The sequence below is a fragment of the Molothrus aeneus genome, chromosome 20 (genome assembly GCF_037042795.1).
Source record: "Molothrus aeneus isolate 106 chromosome 20, BPBGC_Maene_1.0, whole genome shotgun sequence".
Lineage (NCBI taxonomy): Eukaryota > Metazoa > Chordata > Aves > Passeriformes > Icteridae > Molothrus > Molothrus aeneus.
Window position 1 is genome coordinate 8,248,852 of NC_089665.1, and position 22,430 is coordinate 8,271,281.

Here is a 22,430-nt window from a genome sequence, read left to right on the forward strand (position 1 = left end):
CAGAAACCCACAGAGAGGATTTCCTTTTGCTTCACCTCCAAACCTGCTGCTACTGTGCTCCCTGGTCAGGAGGAACAAAAGCCCAGGGTGTCCCCTGTCCCCCCAGCAGCTGTGGGGCGATGTGGGCAGCCACAAGCTGGACTGTGCTGTGCCCATCTCCCACCATGGAGCCGCAGCAAGGAGAGGATGGAAGTCACAAGCAGAACTTTTGGGTTGATTTCCTTTAGGTTTTTTCTTGCACCGAGTCATATTGCTGGAATGTCCCCAGCAGGTGCTGCCAGGCTGAGTGCCAGGGGACCCTGGTTGGGTTTAGCTGGGCTTTCAGCCACTGCAGGCAGTGTGCACAGGGAGGGGAGCAATGGGGTCTGTGTGGACCCACAGCCCTGGTGCTCTGTGCTGTCTGTCTCAGCTGTTCACATCAATCTCGTTTATTACAATGCCAAATCCTCCCTCCTCAGCTCATTAACGTTCCTGGAGCAGACATCTCTGTCACCATTGTATTTTGTAATTAGATTTTGATTTACTTTCGGAGAGGAGCAACAGCACAATGGACATTAATTTATCCCAAGCCTCGCTCGGTCTCCTCTGTGTCACGGGGTCAGACCTTGGCATGCACCATCTGGTCTCCCCCCACTGCTTGGCTGTGTGTTGTTCCCTCACCGTGTTCTCCTTCTGCTCAGGGGCTTCCCTGATGCACGAAGGAAAAGGAGCAGCGAGGGAGGGCTGGAAGAGCAGCTTTTGTCCAAGCTGAGCTTGAGTCGTAAGGACAGGCGTGAAGTAGATTTAAATCGACAGGGAGAGGAGCAGCCTGTTGTCTGCAGAGCCTGGGTGGCCCCTGGTGCTTGTAAACCCTTTAAGGCACGATGTAAAAGCTGCAGTTTAGCACTGTCGGTGAGTGAGGACAGAGGGGTTCCCGCAGCGCTGGAGCACTGGGAATGGCCATGGATATCTCAGCCTGGAGCTGCTCTGGGTGGCAGAGCTGGACATTGAGCTCTGCTGGTCCCTGCAGCCCTGGACCAAGGGCATTTTTCCACCTGTGGGCTGCTTGTGTGTTCCTCAGACAGGCTTCATGTTTCAGCCTGGGGCTCTTGAGTGAGACCAGCAAGAGCTGAGCCTCTGCTGTAATGGAAACCCCTCTGTGCTCTCACATGGTCACTCATGGGGCTGTTGGAAGGTGGGATCTTTCCAATGCCTCACCAGAACAAATTCTCCATTGCATCTAAGAGTGAATTTTTAGAAAAGTGGCTTTACATTTGTGCTACTATAAAGCAGCAGCCATCCACAGCAGGAATATGTTAATTTATTGCTGCTTTTGAGTACTTTAACTGCCTTTGTCTTCTGTCACTGGTCAGGGTGGAAGTGTGGGTTGCAAGATGGGTAGAGACCATGTCTGCCCTCTGCATCCTTGGGCAGAGTCAGCTCCATATGCAATGGAAGAGGGAAGTGTGAGAGCTTTTATGGTCCAGTTTCACACAGCAGCAGAGAAATGCAGCCCCCAAGGAGGGTGGGAGCACCACTTTCCCAGCAGCCAGGGCTCAGTGCGCTGTAGGCAGTTGTGCTTTATCTCTGCCAGCATTCACTGCTGCAGCTCAGGATTTATGTGAGCCAGTGAATGCGAGCAGGACTGATAAATCAATCAGCACAACCAAAAATAGCACCTGGCAGCTGTTGGAAGTGGGGGATCCCTTCCCCAGCAGAAGGAGCAGAGCAGGAGGGGATTTCATCCTCCCCGGCCGGGTGCCAGCCCTGTGCAGAAACAGCCATGGCTGCTGGGGAGACCTCTTGTCTGACACCTTTATCTGGAAAAATTACTGTGGCTGTCTGCAAATGTCTCCTCAGCCTCTCAGCCAGGAATTCCCAGTCTTCAGGATGAGGGGAATAATGGAGCCGGTACTGGTGGGGAGAGCAGCCTTGTGCTGCTGCATGGTCTGTCTGGGGATCAATGTCTGGGATCAGCCCTCAGATCATGAGTGATCTCTGAAAGCCTCTCCCAGCTGGCTGTGGATGGAGTCATGGAGGGAGCCCCCAGGGTTTGTGGTTTCCAGGATGTCGTGGTGATACTTTTGTGCAGGGATAAAGTTACCAGAGGAATCTGGTGACTCCGGTTTTTCCACTGGACCGCTGCACTAAACCATCTGCACAGGAGCCAGGGAGGTTTCTGTAAGGCTGCTCAGCCTGCACAGAGTCTTGTGAGGGGCTGTATTTCCTCACTTCTTCTCCAGTGGGTGTCCTGGGGTGAGCAGTGACTGGAACAGGCCTGAACCAGGAGTGAAGAGCACTGCAAGAGGATCAGCTGCTTTCAGGCTGAATAGTCCGTAGATTATTTCCACATCTGTGTTAGCTTTGGCTTGATCCCACAGATTTGCAACAGCTGTTGGGAAGCAGAGCAGAGATCCCCTCTTTAAATGGATGATCAAATCCTTAGAGTGTGTGGAGTATGTTATTTCCATGTCATCCTCTTCACGGCAGGAAAAACAGCTTTTCAGAGTTGCTGAGGCAGCACTCTGCCCTCCTGCCTGAGCTATCATCCCATCAGCCTGCAGTCTCACAGCAAGTTATAATTTGCTTTCTGCATCCCACACCCAGCCTGACACAGAATCCTTTGTGAGCTGTGTGGTTGTGCAGGTACCCATACCAGAGATGCCTTTTTTCTCCTGGATTTCCCTTTCTGCATGGACCACAACCAGTGGGTGGGTGTAAACTGAGCTTGTCCCTTTGCAGAACCTTCACATGTGCAAATCCTTGACATTTTACCCTGAGAAAAGCTAACTAGCACAATGGTTTGCCACAAGACAGGTTGGGTCATCCCAGTGGTTTTAGGTGGGGATCAGATGCCCTTGCTGGGAGCTGTAGTTTAGGTGCAAAATAATGGCACAGCGTGGGAATCCCATCGGGAGCTGTCTTCAGCTTGGCTGAAAGGAACCAGCCCATTTCCTATCAAGGTTCTGCTCTTTCAGGTCAGACCTGCAGTAAAAGGAGCCATCAGGCTTCCTTCCCAAATGTCTGACAGGCTCTGGAAAGGCTGGAATCTGGCTGATGAGGGCCAGGGTGGTGGGAATTGTGGTAGATCCTGGCGCTCCTCCTGCGGCGCGTGCGTTTCTCATTCCCCATCAGCTTTCCTGGCGCACAGGGGACTCATCAAACCAAACTGCTCCCACTTTAAACAGCACATTCCTGGATGGAATTAATATGGTTAGTGCAGCGAGACCACTAACTTCCAATTCAAGGCTTTTATAGAAGGCTTCAAATGCCAGCCCAGTTCCAGTTGCTTTATGTGCAGTTGTTGTGTTTGTTCATTGGTGTTGTGTGATGCATTTCAGTGATAACACAGGCAGCAAATCTGTTCAAAATAGGAAGTGCTGCTCAGCCTGTGTGAAGCTCTGAAACTTGGTTTGGTGTTCCCTGGCTGGTGGGCTGTGTCTGGGAGCTTTTAAAAACCTTTCCATTTGAATTGTTTTTCTCACTCACCCAAGGTGTGACTGAGCCTGACATGATGTTCTTCAGGTTCAAGTCTCAGAGCTCAGTGATGGACGTGCTCCCCCAGCAGCAAGAGATGTCACATTGACCTCTTTTGATGCTTTTTGACCCTTTTGACGCACACCTGGCTTGATGCTTGCTTGAAGCATTTTCCTTTGGACCCTTGCTGATGAGTGAGAAGTGGCAACTCCTGATTTCTTGGGGACAGAGTGTCTGGATTGCAGACTGCCTGTGCCATCCATGTCTGGGAAGCCAAGAGCAGTGCCTGCAGTTTGTGTCCAGTGGTTTTACACATCCTGAGAACACCCAGGACCAACTGTTGGCAAGAATTGCCACATGTGCTGGACCTCATAGACTGCCTGGAGCCAGCCGTGCCATGCTTGCTGCAGTGCTTTGAGCAGGTTTGGTTTGCTGTTATCCCCTTGTCTGGGGTGTTCTAGCCCCATCTCTCTGAGCACAGCAAGTCCGTGCAGCCTCTTGGCTCCAAAGTGCAGACCCTGCTGCTTCCCCAGCCAAGCAAAACTGCCAGGACCCACCGTGATGCCCCGGGGGAGCTGCTTCTGTATACAAAGGACTTGGCAAAATGAAGTGTAATGTAAGCAACTATTTAAAAGAACGATCCGATTGCTAGTTGTAATTTCCTTATTGTTTGCAGCACCCTGTTAAATGCCTGTGATCCTTATAAAGAGCTTTCCCCCACCCTTTAAACTTCGCAGAAGTGGATTTTACCTTCTGTGGTTTGAACACAGTCTTTGTGAGGGGGCTGGTTTGCACTGAGTAAGGTTTCTTTGTTCTTTTCATACCCAAGGCCATTTGGTTTGTGAATCCATTAATATGTCTGTTGGAAATGGAAAGCTGGGGAGTAGGACACAAAACCTTGCCTCTCTCTACGTCCCCAGATCATTCCCATCTCGGGACATGGGGTTGCCTCTCTTTGCAAATCAGGGACAGCCATCTGCAGAGTTCTTCCTCTGGGAACACGTGGGTGCAGTTTCTCTGTGAGATAGTGCTGGAAGCAGCAGCACATGATGGTTTCTCTGGCTCTTGTACTGGCTGGCACTGGTGGGCCCCTCTGTGCTGCTCCAGTGCCTGCGTTTTATTCTCCAAACTGGAGCACGTTGTAAACACACAGAGCCTGAGGGGCTTTGCAGAGCAAAGCTTGATGTTAGGGGAAAGTGGAGATTAGTTTCCTTCCACATTTGGCTCTTGGTTATGGTTTGGCTTTTGTTTGAGAGTTTGATAATTCACCACTGGGCTGTTTGGGTTGAAATGCTTGGAGAAATGTAAGGAGAATGAGGTGATGGCAGCAGCTCCTCCATGCACGGTGGGGAGAGCAGCTCTGCCAGCCCACACCTGCAGGCTGGGCTGTGCCAGCAGCTGCTGGTCCTGTTCCTCCTCATCCCAGCCAGCTTCTGTGCATGAATTAAGCTCTAAATGATCCTGTGCCAGAAGCATATCCTGGGGAACGTGAGCCCAGGGGTGTGTGACACCCAGAGGGCTCTGTCCTGATGCTGTGCAGGGCTGAGCTCGCTGCAGTGACCAGCAGACAGGCCCATCCAGACTGGGATGCCCAAAATGTGGCCATCAGCCTGCAAAGCTGGCAGTGCAGGATGGATGAGCTCGGCCTCCAGGCTGATGTCAAAGCCCTTAATCAGCTCCTGGGAACAAACCCGGGAAGCCCCAGTTACAGAAAAATAATTTTTTTATGTTTTGGCCTTGTGCTCAGCCTGGCTGTGTCTTGGCAGGGGTTGCTGGTTTGTTTAATGAACATGGAAATGGGAGGGGAGGAAACAGCCAGGGAAGCATTACAAATTGCTTCAGAGCCGTGGCATTAAAAGTATTTGTGCTTACCATGTCTTCTAAACAAAGAGCTCAAAGCATGGCAAGTATTATCCCCATTTTACTTGCAAAGAGGTAAAAGCAGAAGGAGGAGAAGCTTTGCCTCTGCTCACAGGCAAGCTCACAGAAGGTGGGAGACACACAGGGGTCTCCCCTGAGGTCCTGAGGGCATGGTGGTGATGGTGAGGGTCTCTCTGGGCCCTGGCCCAGCAGCTCTTCCTCACATTCCTACACACTCATCCCTGAAGCACCAGCTCTGTTTCTTTGCTCACCTTTGACCTCTGCTCTGAAAGATGCTAATGCTCCAAAATCTTCCTCTTCATGCAGCCAAGTTTACCTTCCTTATCTCCCTTTCCAATCTCTTTTGCAGCTGAAGCTGTGGAACAAGTACAGAGTCTCCAACATTCCTTCCCTAATATTTATCGATGCCTCCTCTGGGAAGGTGGTTTGCAGGAACGGCCTCCTGGTCATCAGAGATGACCCTGAAGGTAAGACCTGCAGTCCCCTGTGCCACAGAAACATGGACACACAGCTGCCCTTTCATCTCAGTTCATTCTGAATGGCCTGGGGGGGAAGGAACAAAGAACTATTGTCATAATTAACTATTCAAAGCACTGTGCTATTTTCGGCATAAAATTTTCTGCGTAATTCCTGCCAGATCTTGTGTTTTGGTTTTGCTTACTGAAAAGAACAAAGAATTTCCCTCTAGGATTTTTGTCTGGAGTGCTAATGAGGAAAAGGTTAGGCTAACTGAAACATGAAGTTTGGATTTTTCCCTAATGGAGGCACATGGACAGACAGAATGAGGGCCCAGACCTTCCATACCTTGGGAGCAGAATCCTTCCAGAATACTGAGTGGGACTTTTATCACTGACATTACACTCAGGTTAATGCATTTCCCATTATTTAGAAATTAAACAGAAAAATGTTACTATTCTCCCTTGTTGAGGTTTGCTGTGCTGGGAGTTGGTGTTAAATCCATCTTCCTCCAATTTGGAAAAAAACCCAAATGAGCCAAATTGTGAAAAAAAACCCACCCAAATGTGCCCTTACTCATAGACCCTGCAGACCCATCAGTCATGTGCTGTAGTTGTCCATCCATTTCTTTTATTACTGGCTGATTGTTTCTTGGTGCAGTAAATCCTGACAGAGTCTTTAATTCAGTGGCAGGAGCTGTGCAGCAGGAACATGTTGTGGCCTGAGCCATCTGTGATGTTTCCTCCTCTCTGGCTGAGCACATGGATTGATTGCTCTGGGAGCTGGCAGCAGATGATTCAGAGCATGTTTTTGTGTACACACACAGCTTGTTTGGGGTGCAGAGGGTTAGTGAGAGATATATATAGAGATATATGGATATAAACACACCATCTTTTACATATATATAGCTAAGGTTTGTAAATAAAGACATGTATGGATATGTGTAAAAATATATGGTTATTGTCAGCATAAGGGACACATTCTGACTGCATTCCTGAGCACGTACCACCTTGCCCTCTCTTGCTAAAATAAACACTGTTGATAAGGGCAAGATGCCTCATCAGGCACAAACCCAGAGCAGGCTTTGTCAAGCTGAAGGTGCTGTGACTTGGGTGAGAGAAAGAGGTGACCCTGGATGCAGTGCAGAGCTTGGCTGCCTCAGGGCAGGGCTGTGGTGGTGCCTGACAGCTGAGGTGTTCTGCATCCCCCTTGGATGGGAATAAACCCCAGCAGGGTTCCTCAGACAGGATCCCCTGTATCCTCAAGATGGGATGTTTTTTCTAGTGGAACCTTCTGAGTCTGTAAAAGCTGCATGCACACGTTACCATCTTGTGTCTTCTTTCCACCCCTATCCCAACCCCTCCCCAGGTCTGGAGTTTCCCTGGGGGCCAAAACCCTTCAGTGAAGTTGTTGCTGGGCCTCTGCTAAGGAACAATGGGCAGACACTGGACAGCAGTGCCTTGGAGGGCTCTCACGTCGGGGTCTATTTCTCTGCACACTGGGTGAGTAGGAGGTGCTGGGCAGAGCACTTGGACTGGGCTCAGGGAGAGTAAAGACCCCAGGCTGGCTGGTGCTGAAGAATTTAAGAATTTAAGAAGAATTTAGGATGCTTTGATCATCAGCATTGCAGTGGCCTGTTATCCTCAGCTGGCCCTGTAAGGGGAAGAGTGGTCAGATTTTAAAAATGGAAGAGGTTTTGTTGGTTACTGACAGACCATAAACCCCAGGCACGTTCAAAGATGAGGTCACAGCAGTTCATGGTCACTGGGTCACCTGGCCCTGCTGGGTGTGGGGCTGGTCCAGAGGAGGAGACAATGTCCTCCTTCATGCTTGTGTCTTGCAGTGCCCGCCGTGCCGGAGCCTCACGAGGGTGCTGGTGGAGTCCTACAGGAAAATCAAGGAGGCAGGCCAGAAGTTTGAGATCCTCTTCGTTAGTGCAGACAGGTGAGGCAGCCCTGACACCCTGTGCAGGCAGAGCAGGTTGGCTCTGGCATCAGAAATCTGCCTGAGTCCTTTCCCTCTGCCCAGTGGGGAGTTGCACAATGGGGTCAGCAAGAGCAGGTCTGTACTTCACTTTGTGCCTCTGGGGTCTGAAGGATGCTTGAGCTGCTGCTGTCACCATGGGTTGACATTCAGATGCCCTGGAGAATTTGAAATATTTTACTGGGGAAAAATACACTGTGGACTTCTTAATATTTTACTGGGGTAAAATACACCATGGACTTCTTCATGAGGAGCTGGGAGCTTTAAATTTGGTCTGACTCTCTCCCAACTGATGGGTTTTGGTGGGAGGGATAAGAGGCTTTGCAAGGCAGGTTTTTAATGAGGAAAGAGCCTGGCAAGTGGAGGGCTGAGCATGGCATGCCCTGTTCCCCTGGCACAGGTCAGAGGACTCCTTCAAGCAGTACTTCAGCGAGATGCCCTGGGTGGCCGTGCCCTACGCGGACGAGGCCAGACGGTCACGCCTGAACCGACTCTACGGCATCCAAGGTAGGAAAGGCCACACTGAGGCAGAGATCTCCTTCTCCCCCCTCCTTTTTCTTGAGCATTTGTAATGTCTCCTCTTGTTTAACTAAACCAAGAAAACAACAAAGCAAAGCACAGTGCCCCAGGCAGAGCAGCTTCATGTTTCTGCTCTCCACAAACTCACATTCCTACCACCTGCCAGGCAGGCTGTTAGTTGAAACAGGACTTCCATAAACAACCTAATTCTTCCTGGAAACTTGGAAGCTGTTTTTTTGGCTTGGATGTTTTTTGTCTAATTACTGATTTATTTATTTTTTGCTATTTCTTGAAGGTTTAAATTTCATTTTCTTGCTGGTTTATGTAATGCAAAAGCAGGCCATCATTCTGTGCAGGGGCTGAGGAAGATGGCATCTGGTTTATGTTAGTGACATGAATTACAAAGGAGAGAGTGTTTGATGTAAACCATGGCTTTGCTTTTACTGTACATGCCAGTGCCAGAATTCCAGCAGCCCCGGCTGCTCACAGGGGCAGGGAGAGACTCTGTGTGTCTGGGTGGCTTCAAAGAGTCTCAAAGATGATAAAAGCTCACAGCAGCCTTCCTGGGGGCTGGCACCTTGTTCCTGCGGGGGACAAACGGCAGCACAGAGGTGTGCCAGGTGACTGGCTGGTGAGGAGATCTCATGTGTGTACAAATAGTTTCTCCCTGTGGTTAAAGGGTCTTGCTGCAATGTGGCTGTTCCTCATCTGTTTCTGTGTGATGTCATAGAATCAGAATATGCTGAGTTGGAAGGGACCCATCAGGATCATAGATCCAGCTCCTGGCCCTATGTAGGACACCCAACAACCCAACCCTGTGCCTGAGAGCTTTGTCCCAATGCTTGAACTCAGACAGGTTTGGTGCTGTGAGCACTTCCCTGGGGAGCCTCCTTCAGTTCTCAACCGCCCTCTGGATGAGAACATTTTTTTCCTGATATCCAACCTAAACCTCCCCTGACTCAGCTTTGTGTTGTCCAGGTGGGTGCAGGCTGGCAGAACATTCATGTGATCTGCAGGGAAGGAGGAGTTTTGCCAAAGGAGGCTGAGGGCTTGGGAAGAGTGACAGGAGAAATAATCCCTGCTTGGAGTCCTCTCCAAACTCCCCTTCTCGTGTGAGCTCAGGTGCTGCCACTCAGCCCTGTCCCCTGACCTTAGCCCAAGAATAACCATCAGCCTGCTTTAAATAGCCATCAGTTCACTGCTTAATGACCTTCCCATGAGGCAAGAGCTTTCCAAATTCATCTGTCTTTTCCCAGCCCACTCACAACCCTCTCCAGTGCTGCTTTCAGCCCAGCGCTGCAGGACTGCTGCCAGTTTCACTGGGACTTTCTGTAAATAAGGTGTCCAGACATGGATACTTGAGCACCAGGTATGCTGTAGCCAGGGAAACAGTTACAACAGCTTTCCCTCCAACTCCAGCCTTCTTAAAGGTATCTCTCTTTGTTGTGTGCCGACCTGAAAATGCAAATATTGGCTGTACTATGTAAATATTCCCCTGCACCCCAGTCCCCTCCTCTGCCCAGGGAGCTCCCATGTCATCCCTGAATCTCAGCTCCATGCAGATTTGGGGCTGCCTGCCTGTTTGCAGCCAGGCTTTTCACACCAGCTGGGACCAAACCTTCCTGCAAACAGAGCTGGGTGTCCTGGGCTCTGCTCGTCACCACACATGGTTATTCCACCTACATGAAAAATTAGCTCTGTGTAGCCACATCTGCATATCCCACACTCATGGTTCTGATGTTGCCTCTCTGAAAGGAGCTGCACCTATGATCAGTGAGAGTGTCCAGGTTACCATCCTGGTGCTTGGGTTGAAAGCACAACATGAGGAGGTTTCCCTCTGTTTTTTGGAAGGCTAGGTACTGAAACAACACAAGAGTTTATCTTCCCTGTCTGCTTTAAGTTCCTGAGTGGTGGAAAGCAGCAAGAGAGTCAAATCTCTTGTTGTTTTAGTCCCGTGTTGGCCCCTACAACTTTTAAAAACTCAGTATAAAATGCAAGTTGAGTTATAGGCCTTTATTTGAGTTTACTTTGAATGCCTCTATTCATAACTCATGTGCACTCTCTAGTAAATTGCTTCTGGGTGCAGTGCTGTTCTGAGAAGGAGTCATGGCTTGTGTTGTGGCTGCTTAGAAATAATTCCCCTTTGTGCAGGCAGCTCCCAGTCCTGCCTTGGGTGAAATCCCCTGGCCTTAGCTCTCCTTCCAGTGGAATGGGGAGCAGTGATAAATTTGGTGCTGTGATAGGAATCACCCCTGGTTGTTGTGTATCTCACGAGTTCCCCAATATTCCCCCTGCACTCTGTGGTGTCTCTTTGGGACTTGCAATGCCTTCCAAAAACTGTTTTTCTCCTTCCCCATGCTTTAGCTCCAGACACCCACTGGTCACCCTCACAGCCTGGAAATCACTGCTACAGGAGATTTCTGAAGCTTTCTTCTGAAAAAGTGAAAAACCAGCAATAAAATGCACCACCTGTGCTGTGGTTGGTGTGGGGTTTGTTTCACTTAGATTGTGATTGCTCACCCAACAGACTTCATGCAGATGAGATTTCAATATCGGGTCTGGGGTTTTATATATAAATATGTAAATGCCTTGCCAGGTTCGGTAACAAACCATTTGGCCCCTGTGTTTTCATAAAATGCTGCCCCCGTGGGAGCCAAATCCATTTTCTAGTGCATAAAATCCAACCAAGGCTGTCTATGCTAATTCTCATCCAAGCTTATACAATATTCATTGCAGTGTCTGATCGCTGATTCTTCTTGATAAGTAAATTCTGGTGTTATGACTTAAGGCAATTACCAAATCCCCCAAAAGGCACTAAAATAACAAATAGTGGCTGGGACAAGTGGGGAGGGGGAATTATTTGGGTTAGCAGGTGTGAATAACATTAAAAAAGGTTTCCCTAGTCCTGCAGGTCTGTGTCCCCTGGAAACAGGATGTGTCTTTTAGGGGGGTAGTCACAAAGGTCACCTGAGAAGATGAGGATGTGAAGTATCTTAAAAAATATTCAGTTTTCTGATTCAGTTTTGTATTTGCAGTTGGAGGTTCAATGGCTGATATTGGGGGGGGGGGGGAATAATCTGCATATGCAAATTAGGTGAAGTCTAAAGGAATGCTTTGAGTAGTGGATGAAATCCTTGATAGCTGCAGAATCACAGCGATCTGTGTCTAAATTGAGCCCTTAATTTTCCCAGATCAGCAAAGCTTGTTTGAAAGCTCTGCCTGGGAGTGCTGCTCAGGCTGACTGATGACCTGGAAGCCTGTCCCTCATGTATAATGGATGGAAAGCAGGCGTTTGGGGTGGGGTTGGCAATCCTAAAAGGACCAAGATCCGAATCCTGCGTGCTGCTGAGCACCGAGTGCTTCTCCTGGTGTCAGTAGCACTTTGTGCCTCTAAGGGCAGGGCCAGCGTGAGATTTCCCAATTCCTTCCAGTCTGTTTAACCCATCCCTGCCCTGGGGCTACACTGAATTACCAGCAGGTAATGAATAAGCCTTTTTGTGATACAAAATGGTTTTCTTGGCGTACCCTAAGGATCTGCAAGCTCAGCCATTGGGCGGGTTCCTGCACTGCTGCTTAGCACCAGCCCCGGCTCAGGCAGGAATGCGCTGGGCTGGAATGCCGGGAATGCGGCCGCTGCCTGGACCTGCAGGCAGGCTGGGACACACAGATGGCCGAGTATTTCCTAGAGAAACGCCTCCGATTCAGAGGGCTTGTGAGTAACCCACTGTTGGACAAACACGGGAGTGCTCAGTGCCAGCAGCCTGGCAGGGGCACACAACGCTGTGTGCCCTCTGCTCAGGGAAGGGTTCTGCCGGGAATTTCTGAGGAATGAGCTTTAAAATGAACCTTGGGATGAAGGGCAGGAGTTTGAGCTTGCCAGGGATGTTGCTGGGTGAAGGAGATGCTGCAGAGGGAGCAGAGCAAAGCCCAGGTGATGAGCAGTGACAGCAGCACTTGGCACTAACTCTGGTCACTTCATTGGTCCCTTGGGGCCCAATCCCGCTGTCCCCTCTTCCTTCCTGCTGGGATGTTTCTTTGTCTCCCTGATGACAGAGGAATGGTGTGCTTTCCAGATGAAGTCACCAGTGTGAGCCGCTCCTGCTGACCCACCCGTGGCTGTTTTGTGGCCGGAAAGCCGGTGCTTTATCAGATGGGATGGTCACCAGCTGGTGTCCAACCTGCCCCACTGCACTGACATTTGATTGTGATCTGTGCTCTGTCTCTGCTGCAACTCTGTTCACCTCCTGTACAAAGCTTCTCCTTTATGTCTAAACTTTTCAGCCTCATAGCTCAGGTTAAAATGCTGCTTTTCCCCAAGGGCCAGACCATCACTGGATATTCCCTGAGCCACATCCTGCCAGGATCCTGTAGACCTGAACATTCCTGTACAGCTCTGTTAGTCTCCAGAGGGATGTGCTGTGGAAATGGCTGGGCCATTAGTGCAGAGTGCTGGAGGGCTGTGGGGGCAATAATACATGGTGTTCTTCGGGGAAGGAACACACCCTGCTTCCTGGCCACTGCTGTCTGCAGGCCTTGGGAGTGAGTTCCTGGGAATTGGGCTCTTCCAGAGGCAGCCACATCTAGGCACTGGGATGGTGGGGCAAGAGGGAGGGTCCCTGGGTGGTACAGTGGGATTTGCACCCGTGGCACCAGACAGCAGCTGGGCAGGGAGAGGCAGGCAATGCCAGAGCTGTCTGTCAGCTTCCTGCTCTGTCTCCTGTCTCACAGTGCTCTGCTGGGACGGAAACAGGATCCAGGGAGCTTGATCCCTGTGGGAATCCACAAAATCAGAGGGTTTTGGGAAAGCTGCAAAAGGCAGGCCTCAGAGACAGCAGAACTGTGATCAGAGCTAAGCAGCAGCCATGAGATAGGTCAGCAGAAAAATTATTTAAAAAGTAGAAAAGCAAGGACAAATAGAACAATGGTCTGTGTATTAACGCTTGTCTAGAATAACTCTCTAAGCTACAGAAAAGTTTATCTAGAGAGATATTAGGAAGTTTAAAGCTTAATAATGGAGCTCTGTGCATCGTGTTTAAAGGCTTACAAGCAGGTATTGTATTCGAAATAAGCAAGCATTGTTTAACCAAAGGTACATGTGCTTATGGTGATTGGATAGAACTACTGTCACTGTGCTTTTGCTTTGTGTGATTGGTCAAAAAACTTATAAAGTGAGTTGTAACATTAAGTTCTTTGTCTGCTACCTGGGATGGGAGCTGCTGGCATCTTCCCATTGTCATAACCATGTAACGAGACTGATGCTGAAAAATCAAACAGCTCAAGGCAGTTCCACAGCAGCCCTGTCCCGTTTGTGATTTGTACAGAGCCCCTGGCCGGCGATAGATCCCCACTGTGTGAGCTGCACGGGGGCAGGAGGCTCGCTGGGCTCCTGCCAGAGCCAGAGCCCATAGGAAAAACCTTTCTCCCCACACCCTGTGGCTGGCCATTCATACTTTGGCTGTTTTTTCCCACTGCAGGCATCCCCACTCTGATTGTGCTGGACGCCAAGGGAGAGGTGATCACGCGGCAGGGCCGGGTGGAGGTGCTGAACGACGTCGAGTGCCGCGAGTTCCCCTGGCACCCCAAGCCCGTGCTGGAGCTGACAGACTCCAACGCCGTGCAGCTGAATGAGGGCCCCTGCCTCGTTCTCTTTGTAGGTATGGATGGAGCATCCCTGCTCTGACAGCAGAGCCTGTGCTGGGGAAGGGGGCTGGGTGACCTGACAGCTTGGCTAGAGCTGACCACGGGGCTGGGGACCTGCCTCTGGTGATGACAAGGTCCCTGGGAGGGGATATCACTTCCATTTCCATTTTCCATCCCTGTGTGCTCACAGAAAGGCCTGTGGAAGCCCCTTAGCCCCTTTCCTGTACCACAGCAGCTCACAGGGGTTTGCCAGAGCCTGCTGTGCCCACGGGGCTTCCTGCAGCTCCCACACACCCCCCTGGGATGTGCTGGAGCAGCGATTGGCAGCACAGAGGAGCTGTCATAACAAAGGTGTGGTGGTGGCTGTGGATAGGAATGCTGATGAGCTGTTGGGAGTGTGAGAAATACACTGTCACAGCTGGTGGTGGTGGAGATGGGAAAAGCCTTTCTGGAGCAGGGACTTGAGGCACATGTGATGTTACAGAGGAGTCAGAGGAAGTGTGTGTGCAAGGGATTAGAGATCTGTGCTTGAAACCACAGCTCAGGGCTTGAGCCCTGAACAGTGACAGTCAGAGCAGCCTTTCGTGCTCTGCTGGTCCTTGATTCCCCCAATTCCCCTGGCTGCAGGACAGGGCAAGTTTTCCCCCGAAGTTCTTGTCCTTTCACTGCTAACCCACACATGAAGCTTCCCTGCAGTTAGAAACAGGCCTAGAGCTACAGATGGCTCATTCTTCATTGCTTCATTGCTTCCAGCAATGGACACAAAAACTCAGGAAAGGGCATGGCTGGGATGAGCTGTGCTGCAGGCTGAGCCCTGGGTGGGCAGCACTGGGGTGCACACAGCATCCCATGCAGGGAATTGAGGTGTCCTGAGTCCGTGGGGGGTGCAGCTGTTCCCTGTGTGCTGTGTGGAGTTTGGGGGTGTGCTTCTTCAGCCCCCCTTGCCTTGTTGTGCTGTGCCCGGCCCAGGGCAGGACTCGTGTCCCGCTTCCTCGTGTGCCCTTTGTGAGCAGCACACACTCCTCTGCAGCTCTGATAACATGGCCCTCGCTCCTTTCCTTCTTCCCTTTCAGATTTCCTTTTGACCCTGGTTATTTATTCAGCAGAGCCCAGCAGGGGATGTGAGCACAGAGCCAAAAATCCTCTCCTCACGCGGGAAGGGCCGGCTGGCCACGCCAAGCCTGATGGATTGGGGCTGGCTCTGCAGGCCTCTGCAAAGAGTTATTTTTATCTTGCTCTGAGCAAAGTTTTTCTATCACCTTGCTGCAAACGGCTCATCAGGGGAACAGCTGGAGCTCTTGCTCGGTGCTTTTGGGGGTGGATGGTCTTGATGAAACCCACCAGTGATGTGCTGGGGCAGAGATGCAGCTGGTGCTGCAGCAAGGCAGGCACTGAGAATGGGGGCTCCTGGCCAGCTTTGTCCTGCTGGGAGACCCCCCAGCAGACCAGTGCCTGCACTGCACAGGCAGCAGCACCCCCAGGAGAGGGCAGGCTTAGCAAGTGCTGGTGCTGAATAAATGCTGACTGATGCACCTCCTTCCCCAGAGGGGTTAGGGCTGGGTTAGCCAGAGTGTGCTGGGCTGCCTGGAGCACTGCCAGCAGCTGATGTTTGTAGGAAAAGCAATCCTTGCAGACACCCCCTAGTCAGTGTATTTATCACTGCCCTGCACGCAGGACAGACCCTGAAATCCAGCATGCAGCATCTCTGGAATCTCCTGCTTTGCTTGGAGAGGAGGACAGGGATGTGTGAAGCAAGGGCAGAGAGTTTTCCCGGCATGGGCATGGCTTGTCCCAGCTGGGGCTGGACCTGTTGTGGTGGTTACATCAGGGACCACGAGGGTAGAAAAGGGGCTCTCTTCTACCTTCTTCCTTTAATGCCTAAAAGTTGTCCCCAGATTGGAATCTTTTCATCTCCACGCTTCCCAAGGACGCAGACTCTCCTCTTTCCAGCTCACTATTTGAACTTCAGTGGTGGCTGGCATTTGATTGATGCTGCCATCTCTTTCTGCCCTACCTCTGTCAAATCAAAGCTGCCTTCAGAGCGCTGAGACTGGAGCAGTAAAGCTGCAGCTCAGCCATCCTGAGGCAGAGGGACGGTGGGTGGCGGGCAGGGGTGGCAGCAGCCTCAGATCAGCGCCTTTGTTTGGTCTTCAAAACACACTCAAACCACAAAGCAGCTTTTTTGTGCCTGTTTGTCCCTGCACATCACCAACAGCACCAGGGAGTGAGCAGTGGAGTATTTGGGGAGCAGGAGTTGCTCTTCAGCTCGGTGTTTCCCTGTAGTGCATTTCCCTGATTCCTCCAGAGCTCTGTGCCTTTGAAGTCCGTGCGGCGCGTCCGGGCTCCGGCTTCCTGCCTGGTGGTGCCGTGGGACAGAGCTGCCAGCTCCTGGCCCGTTTGCATCCTTTGATCCTAACCTCCTTTTTTTGCCCTGCCTCTTTTTGTTTTGTCTCCACCACCCTGTGCCCTGCAGATTCAGAGGATGATGGGGAGTCGGAGGCGGCGAAACAACTGATTCAGCCCATAGCTGAAAAAATCATAGCCAAGTACAAAGCCAAAGAGGAGGAGGCACCGTTGCTCTTCTTTGTGGCGGGTGAGGTAAGTGAGAGGAGAGCACAGGGCTGTGTCCTGCTGGGTACAGGGGCTGAGCTGAGTTGGGTACTGCTGCTGCTGTTGTTGTTGTTCAGGGAGTAAACTGAGGCACGGAGCTACTGCAGCTGTCAGGCAGCACAGAGCAAAGCCAGACTTGAGGCCTGGCTCAGTCTGTGCTCTCCTTGCTGGATATTACTTCTAGCAAAGGGTTTGCTCAGAGATGGAAAAGCTGAAGGTGGGAGAGGGACAGACAGAGTGGGGCAGTGGGAGGGAGTGGAGCTGCCATGCTGGGGCTGCTGCCTGCTCAACCCTGAGGCTGTGCAGGCAGGAAAGTGGCTGGGCAAGGGAAGAGGAGCAGGGTTTGAGTTTCAGCCTGGCCCAGCTAGTGAAATTTTGGCTGTTTCCCTGAGCTGACCATGTTTTTCTTGGCTGGGATGGTATTTGAGGCATGTGCAGGCTGCAGTGCTCCAAATCAAAGATCGGCTGGAGATGGGAAACAGGAAAACTGGAGGACTTCTGGCCTCCCTTGCATAGACACTTTGCCTTGCTGCAGTCTGGCAAACTAAGGTTTTGTGTCCAAAAAGCTCCCAGCACCCCCAGGCCTGCAGTTCCCCTCCCACATCCCTGCTTGGGGCCTGGGCAGGTGGCAGTGGCTGCGCCTGCTCTGTCCCTGCACGCCCACGTCACACTGCAGTGCTCCATGCGCGGAGCCCTCCGGAGCCGCCCTGCGACAAAAGGGTCCCCAGTGCCACACCCAGGCCCCCCCAGCCAGCCAGGCCCCCACTGCCACCTCCCACAGCCCCTTGGGCCCCCTCCGTGCAGCCGCTCCCGCTCCCACCACCGTAACGGGTCTCTGAGCATCCCAGCTCAGCCCGGCACCCTTGAATAAGTCCCTTGTTAGAAAGGGCTATTTTGGGAGGGTCCGGGACCTTCCCCCCTCCCCCAGAGCCTGGCTCGCCGGCTGTAGTGAAACATTGCTGCTATTCATGCAGCTCCCGACGGCCCTGCGGCGGCCGGCCCGAAGAATGGGGAGCGTCCGGCACATCCCATTCATCCGTCACCTCAATAGCTGGGAGCGCTGGCCCCGGGGCTCCGCTGGCCCCCACGCACAAAGCAGCCCGGCCATGGCCGGAGCAGGCGCCTCCCATCGCTCTCCCAGCACCGTCTGGACCGATTTTGCATTGATTAAAAATATTCCTCGGTGCCTTTGTAAATAAGGGACGAAGGCGTCCTGACACCTGGGTGGGGGGCGGTTGAGGCGACGAGCCCAGCCCTGCTGGCCCTTCCAGCCACGTGGTCCAGCTGCGCCAGAAACCCCTGCAAAGGAAGGGGAGGCGCGAGCGGAGCTCCCCAGCACTGCAGAGCCCCGGCCGCCAACCAGGTGGATGGAATCCAGATTCCAGATTCCATTCCTGCCCCTCGGAAGGGGCGCGCAGGAACGCCCCGCTGCGGGTGCGGCGCAGCCTGGGCTCGGGGATGAATGGCGCCACTGCCGGCTCTTTGCATCCCGCAGCCTTGGGAGGGATAAATCACTGCCTTTGCCCAGAGCTGAGCCTTGCCTGGGTGAGGGGAGGGCAGTCCTCTCCCCCTGCAAGCAGCCTGCTGCTCCTGTCTGTGCCCAGACACTGGGACCTGCTGGTGGGGTCTCATCGTTGGCTCAAAGTCTTCATCCCATTCCCATTCTTTGCTTTGTTCTGGGCGTGCACTTGGGTCCCTTTGGTATCCACCCTTGGTGAGCAGCAAGGCCGTGGCTGTGCTGGCAGAGACCTGGCAGTCCCCACATTCAGCACTTGTCCCCAGTTCCTTGAGCTGTGGATGTCCCAGAGGCTCTGGGGTGGCTGGGGCAGCAGGTCAGTCTGGGAGCAGTGCCTCTGGGTTGGAGGAGTGTATGTCCCATTCCAGCCTGGGATAAACCAACCCAGTTTGGTTCTGACACAAACCACGAGCAGAGCAGGCACCAAGATGGATGTTGCCTGCTAATGCTGGTGCAAGGCCCAGCCTCCTGGGCTACACTGTGGCAGCAGCAAACTGTTCCTGGTCTCCTGGCTCTGCTCTTGACTCCTCTGTCCTTCTCTTTTTGGCCTCCAGGACGACATGACCGACTCCCTGCGGGATTACACCAACCTGCCCGAGGCTGCACCCCTGCTCACCATCCTGGACATGTCAGCCAGGGCCAAGTACGTGATGGATGTGGAGGAGATCACACCTGAAATCGTGGAAGCCTTTGTCAGCGACTTTCTAGCAGACAAGCTAAAACCCGAGCCCATCTAAGGGCCCCTGTGCCAACAGACGTTATTTAAAACCAGGTCTCTCTTCCGCCGCTTGTGGATTCTCCAGCGTGTCCTCACGCCCGACCCAGTATCCAACCTTCTTGTGGTGCCTTGTTTTACGCAGTGAATCCTTCTCCTAAGCAAACTCCTTGAGATGCACTTTCAGCAGGGAGTTGTTGGCGTTTGGAGACTTCGCTTGTGCTTCATGGTGATATATCCTCTAATAACCAGGCCAGAACTGTTACTGTATTGTTATTTTATACACGGCACTAGCTAGCAGGCAAATCTTTTTGCATGGTGTTCTTCCCAACATATGCATCAGGCAGTGGGTGGGTTCTTGGGGCTCTTTTCTTTCTCCTCCCCCCCTTCTTTCCTTTCTCACCACCCCTGCTGACTAAATGACTTCCAGGAAGCAATAAGGAAACTGTCCCCATCGCCCCTGGCCAGTTCTTTCTCTCCCACGAAAGTCCCCTGACAAGGCCAAGACAAAGTCTTAACTGCTGACAACCTCTGAAAGACCACGGCACAGCCAAGCTCTTCCTCCTGGGGGTGAGACCTTCCCTTGTGGGTTTCCCACCCCCCACTCCAAGCACCGACAGCCTTAGGCAGCGCTGGCTGTTGTGTCAGGGTCCATCCCCCTGCCATGGGTGGGTATTCCCTCTGTCCCTCCCACTCTGAGCCAGGAGGAGGATCACCACCGGGCTGCCCTCACCTCTCGTCTCTTCCTTGTGCTCTCCCTGTCCCGTCTCGTCCCTCTCTCTGGTATGAATTGTCCTCTCCCCTCTGTGTTAGTTGATTGAGCTGTTTTTCGTAGGTGTGTCCCAAACTCAACGTTAATGGTGCTGTTCTTTAAAAAAAATAACCAAAAAAAACCCCTCCCAAACCCTAAGAAAAAAAACAAACCCTCCCTCCCTAACCCAAGCAGCACAGCCGAGCCCTTGAAAAGTGACATTGTAAAAACTGTACATGGTGATTGGAACTTTGTAATAAAACTGTTACAATGACCTCCTCCCCGAGGTGCCGATGCTGTGTCCTGCTGTCAGGGAGAGGAAACCTGCGTGGGGGACAGGAGCCCACAGCCTGTCCCCGTGGATGGGGGCTCCAGGGACTGTGTCCTCCCTGGGCTCACACAGCCCCTGCCTGTGCTGCTTTGCTGGCATTGCTCAGAGCTCCTCAGGAGGGAGGGAGCCCTTTGGCAGCCACTGGGGCGTTCCCAGCCTGATGTCCCAGCCTGAATAGCCCGTGTTGTGCAAGCCACTGCTTCTCCCTTTCAGCTCATTAGTCAGCCATGGCAGGATTAGGGCCTCCTCTTTTATCCTGCTGCAGCTTCCCGCCCTGCCAGGAGCTGGGAATGGCTGCCAGCTCAGCCTGCATAAACCCAGCCTGTGTTTTGCACGTTTCAGGGGTTCCCCTGTTCAGCAGTGGTGAAGTGACTGGGGAGCAGCTCTAGGAGCAGCCCAGCACCTCCCAGCAGTGTGGGCAGGAGTGCTGGAGCTGGGACACCCCACAGCACAGCCACCCGGGCCAGCCTGGCCATGGCAGGGCTGGGAGTGATTGCTGGAGCACAGGATTTGGGTAAGCACAGGCAGGAGCCATTCAGGCAGCAGCAATGTGGTCTTTGTGACCCAAAACCACAGCCAGGCTGGGAAGGACACACGCTGTCAGCAGCAGCCAGGCTCGGCCAGCACAGACCAGGGATCTGAGCTCTCCATGGATCTCCTGGATAAAAGAGCTGGAGCAGAGGGGAACCGGCTGAGGTGAGGCCAGGCTGCTACCCGGCCCTTCCCTTCCCTTCTCTCTAGCATCACCGTGTGGCCACCACATCCACTGGGAGCCACACACTCATCCCAGCACTCTCCAGCCTTAAATACTCATTTACTACAAACCAAACAGCCCCAGCTGCTCTTTTATTAACCCTCAAGGAGCCAAATGCAAGAAGTGCTCCTTCAGCACCCAAACCACAGTTCAGCCTGGCACAGGCAACTTCTGCCTGCCATCCTCCTGCTTGTGCCTCCACAGCAGCTGCCTCCTGCCCTCGAAGAGCAGGATGCCAGCAGCAATAGCAGAGTTGAGGCTGTCCACGCCTGGCACCACGGGGATGAGCAGCCTCCTGCCCCCCGTGCTGGCTGCCAGCCCCAGTGCAGCTGGGCTCAGGCCCTGGGTCTCCCCTCCCACCACCACGGCCACCGGAGCCCGTGCCCAGTCCTCGTAGTAATGCTGCACTGGGATTGCTGCTCCCTCCTCATCCTCGTGCTCAGGAGCAGCCTTGGGGCTGGATTTCACAGGAGCTGTTGGGCTGGCAGGAGCAGAGGCAGCCCCTCTGGGCAGGGATGTGCTGCTGGGGTCGTTGTTGTCGGCCACGCAGACCTGGATGCCCGCAGGGAGGTTGGTGGGAAGGGATTCCCAGTCCAGGCTGGCGATGATGGGCACACGGAAATGAGCCCCCATGCCTGCACGGAGCACCTTTGGCTCCCACGGATCCACACAGCCTGGGAAGGAACGGGGAGAAACAGTGACAGCACAGGGATCCCCACAAAGCTGGGATTCACACCACAGCCAACCATGCCAGCCACTCCTTAGGAACTCTGGGGAGCATCTTCAAGCACCTCATTCCCCCCCTTACCCCCAAACTTTTCTCTTACCTTTGGTGAGCAGCACTTTCTCACAGCCTGCTCCTGCTGCAGATCTCAGAATAGTCCCCAGGTTTCCTGGATCTCGGATGTTGTCGCAGATGAGGAGCAGTGGCAGGGAGTTGGCGAGCTGAGCTGCTGGGTAGGACATCTTGGCAGGGTCAGGCTTGGAAAAAATGCCTGAGGAAATGGAGTGTGACAGGTTTATGAGTGACCCACCCCAAGGAGAGGCCTGCTCTGAAAGAGTTGGCCCAAATCTCACTAAAGATGTGCTGGAGGAAGTGTTAGGAAAAGCACCACCTAAAGGAAGTTTGAGCAGAGTTTGTTACTTGGCAAGGAAAACTTATTTTCCAGCAGTGCTACGTCTACGGAAAGATTATTAAGAGAGTCATTATCTTAAATATGAAAAGTTTCCCTTTGGGCAGTGTTGCAACTGTTTCAGAGGCAACTTACCAAGAAGCCCCTGAGGAGTTACGAGGTCAGACCAGGTCTTAATGTCTTCAAATTTCACCTTAACCAAGCTGGCTCGTTTTATCTCAGCCTCAGGCAGCAGCTTCAGGTGCCTCACGGTGCTGAAGAAGAGTGTCTGTGGCACAGCCCCTGCCTCCAGAGCATCCTTGATCAGCCTGTGCCCCTCCAGCAGAACCTTCCCGTGATTATCCCGAAACTTCTTTGACTTGGCGATAGTCACCACTTTTCTGTGGAGAAATTATTCAGGGAATGTGGCCGTGATGCTCACAACACCTTCAGTCTGACCTTCGCGAGCCCCTCAGAGCTCCTCTGGGAGGTCACAACGGTGATCTGAGGGATGGAGCACCTGTCCTGGGAGGAAAGGCTGGGCGAGGTGGCTCTGGGGTGACCTTAGAGCACCTTTCAGTACCTGAATGGGATCTGGCGAAGGACTGCAACAAGGGCCTGGAGTGCCAGGACAATGGGGAATGGCTTTGAACTGCCAGAGGGCAGGATTAGATGGGATACTGGGGAGGAATTGTTCCCTGTGAGG

General features: G+C 52.7%; 2 protein-coding genes across 2 annotated transcripts in view; one reads left to right on the forward strand and one right to left on the reverse strand.

Moving 5' to 3' along the window:
- Nucleotides 1–19,808, forward strand: part of NXN (nucleoredoxin) — a 47,367-nt gene extending 27,559 nt beyond the window's left edge. Inside the window, exons 2-8 of the mRNA XM_066563630.1 lie at nt 5,687–5,804; nt 7,162–7,295; nt 7,637–7,737; nt 8,177–8,283; nt 13,770–13,949; nt 16,409–16,533; nt 18,616–19,808. Coding sequence (XP_066419727.1) covers nt 5,687–5,804; nt 7,162–7,295; nt 7,637–7,737; nt 8,177–8,283; nt 13,770–13,949; nt 16,409–16,533; nt 18,616–18,798 — 948 coding nt within the window. The 3' untranslated portion in view covers nt 18,799–19,808. The remainder of the gene's footprint in view (nt 1–5,686; nt 5,805–7,161; nt 7,296–7,636; nt 7,738–8,176; nt 8,284–13,769; nt 13,950–16,408; nt 16,534–18,615) is intronic.
- Nucleotides 19,809–20,665: 857 nt separating this feature from the next.
- Nucleotides 20,666–21,985, reverse strand: MRM3 (mitochondrial rRNA methyltransferase 3). Its single transcript, XM_066563631.1, has 3 exons — nt 21,881–21,985; nt 21,440–21,607; nt 20,666–21,286 (listed from the first exon to the last, which is right to left on the reverse strand). The coding sequence occupies exons 2-3, from the start codon at nt 21,576–21,578 to the stop codon at nt 20,763–20,765; spliced, it is 663 nt and encodes a 220-aa protein (XP_066419728.1). The 5' UTR covers nt 21,579–21,607; nt 21,881–21,985; the 3' UTR covers nt 20,666–20,762.
- Nucleotides 21,986–22,430: the final 445 nt, after the last annotated feature.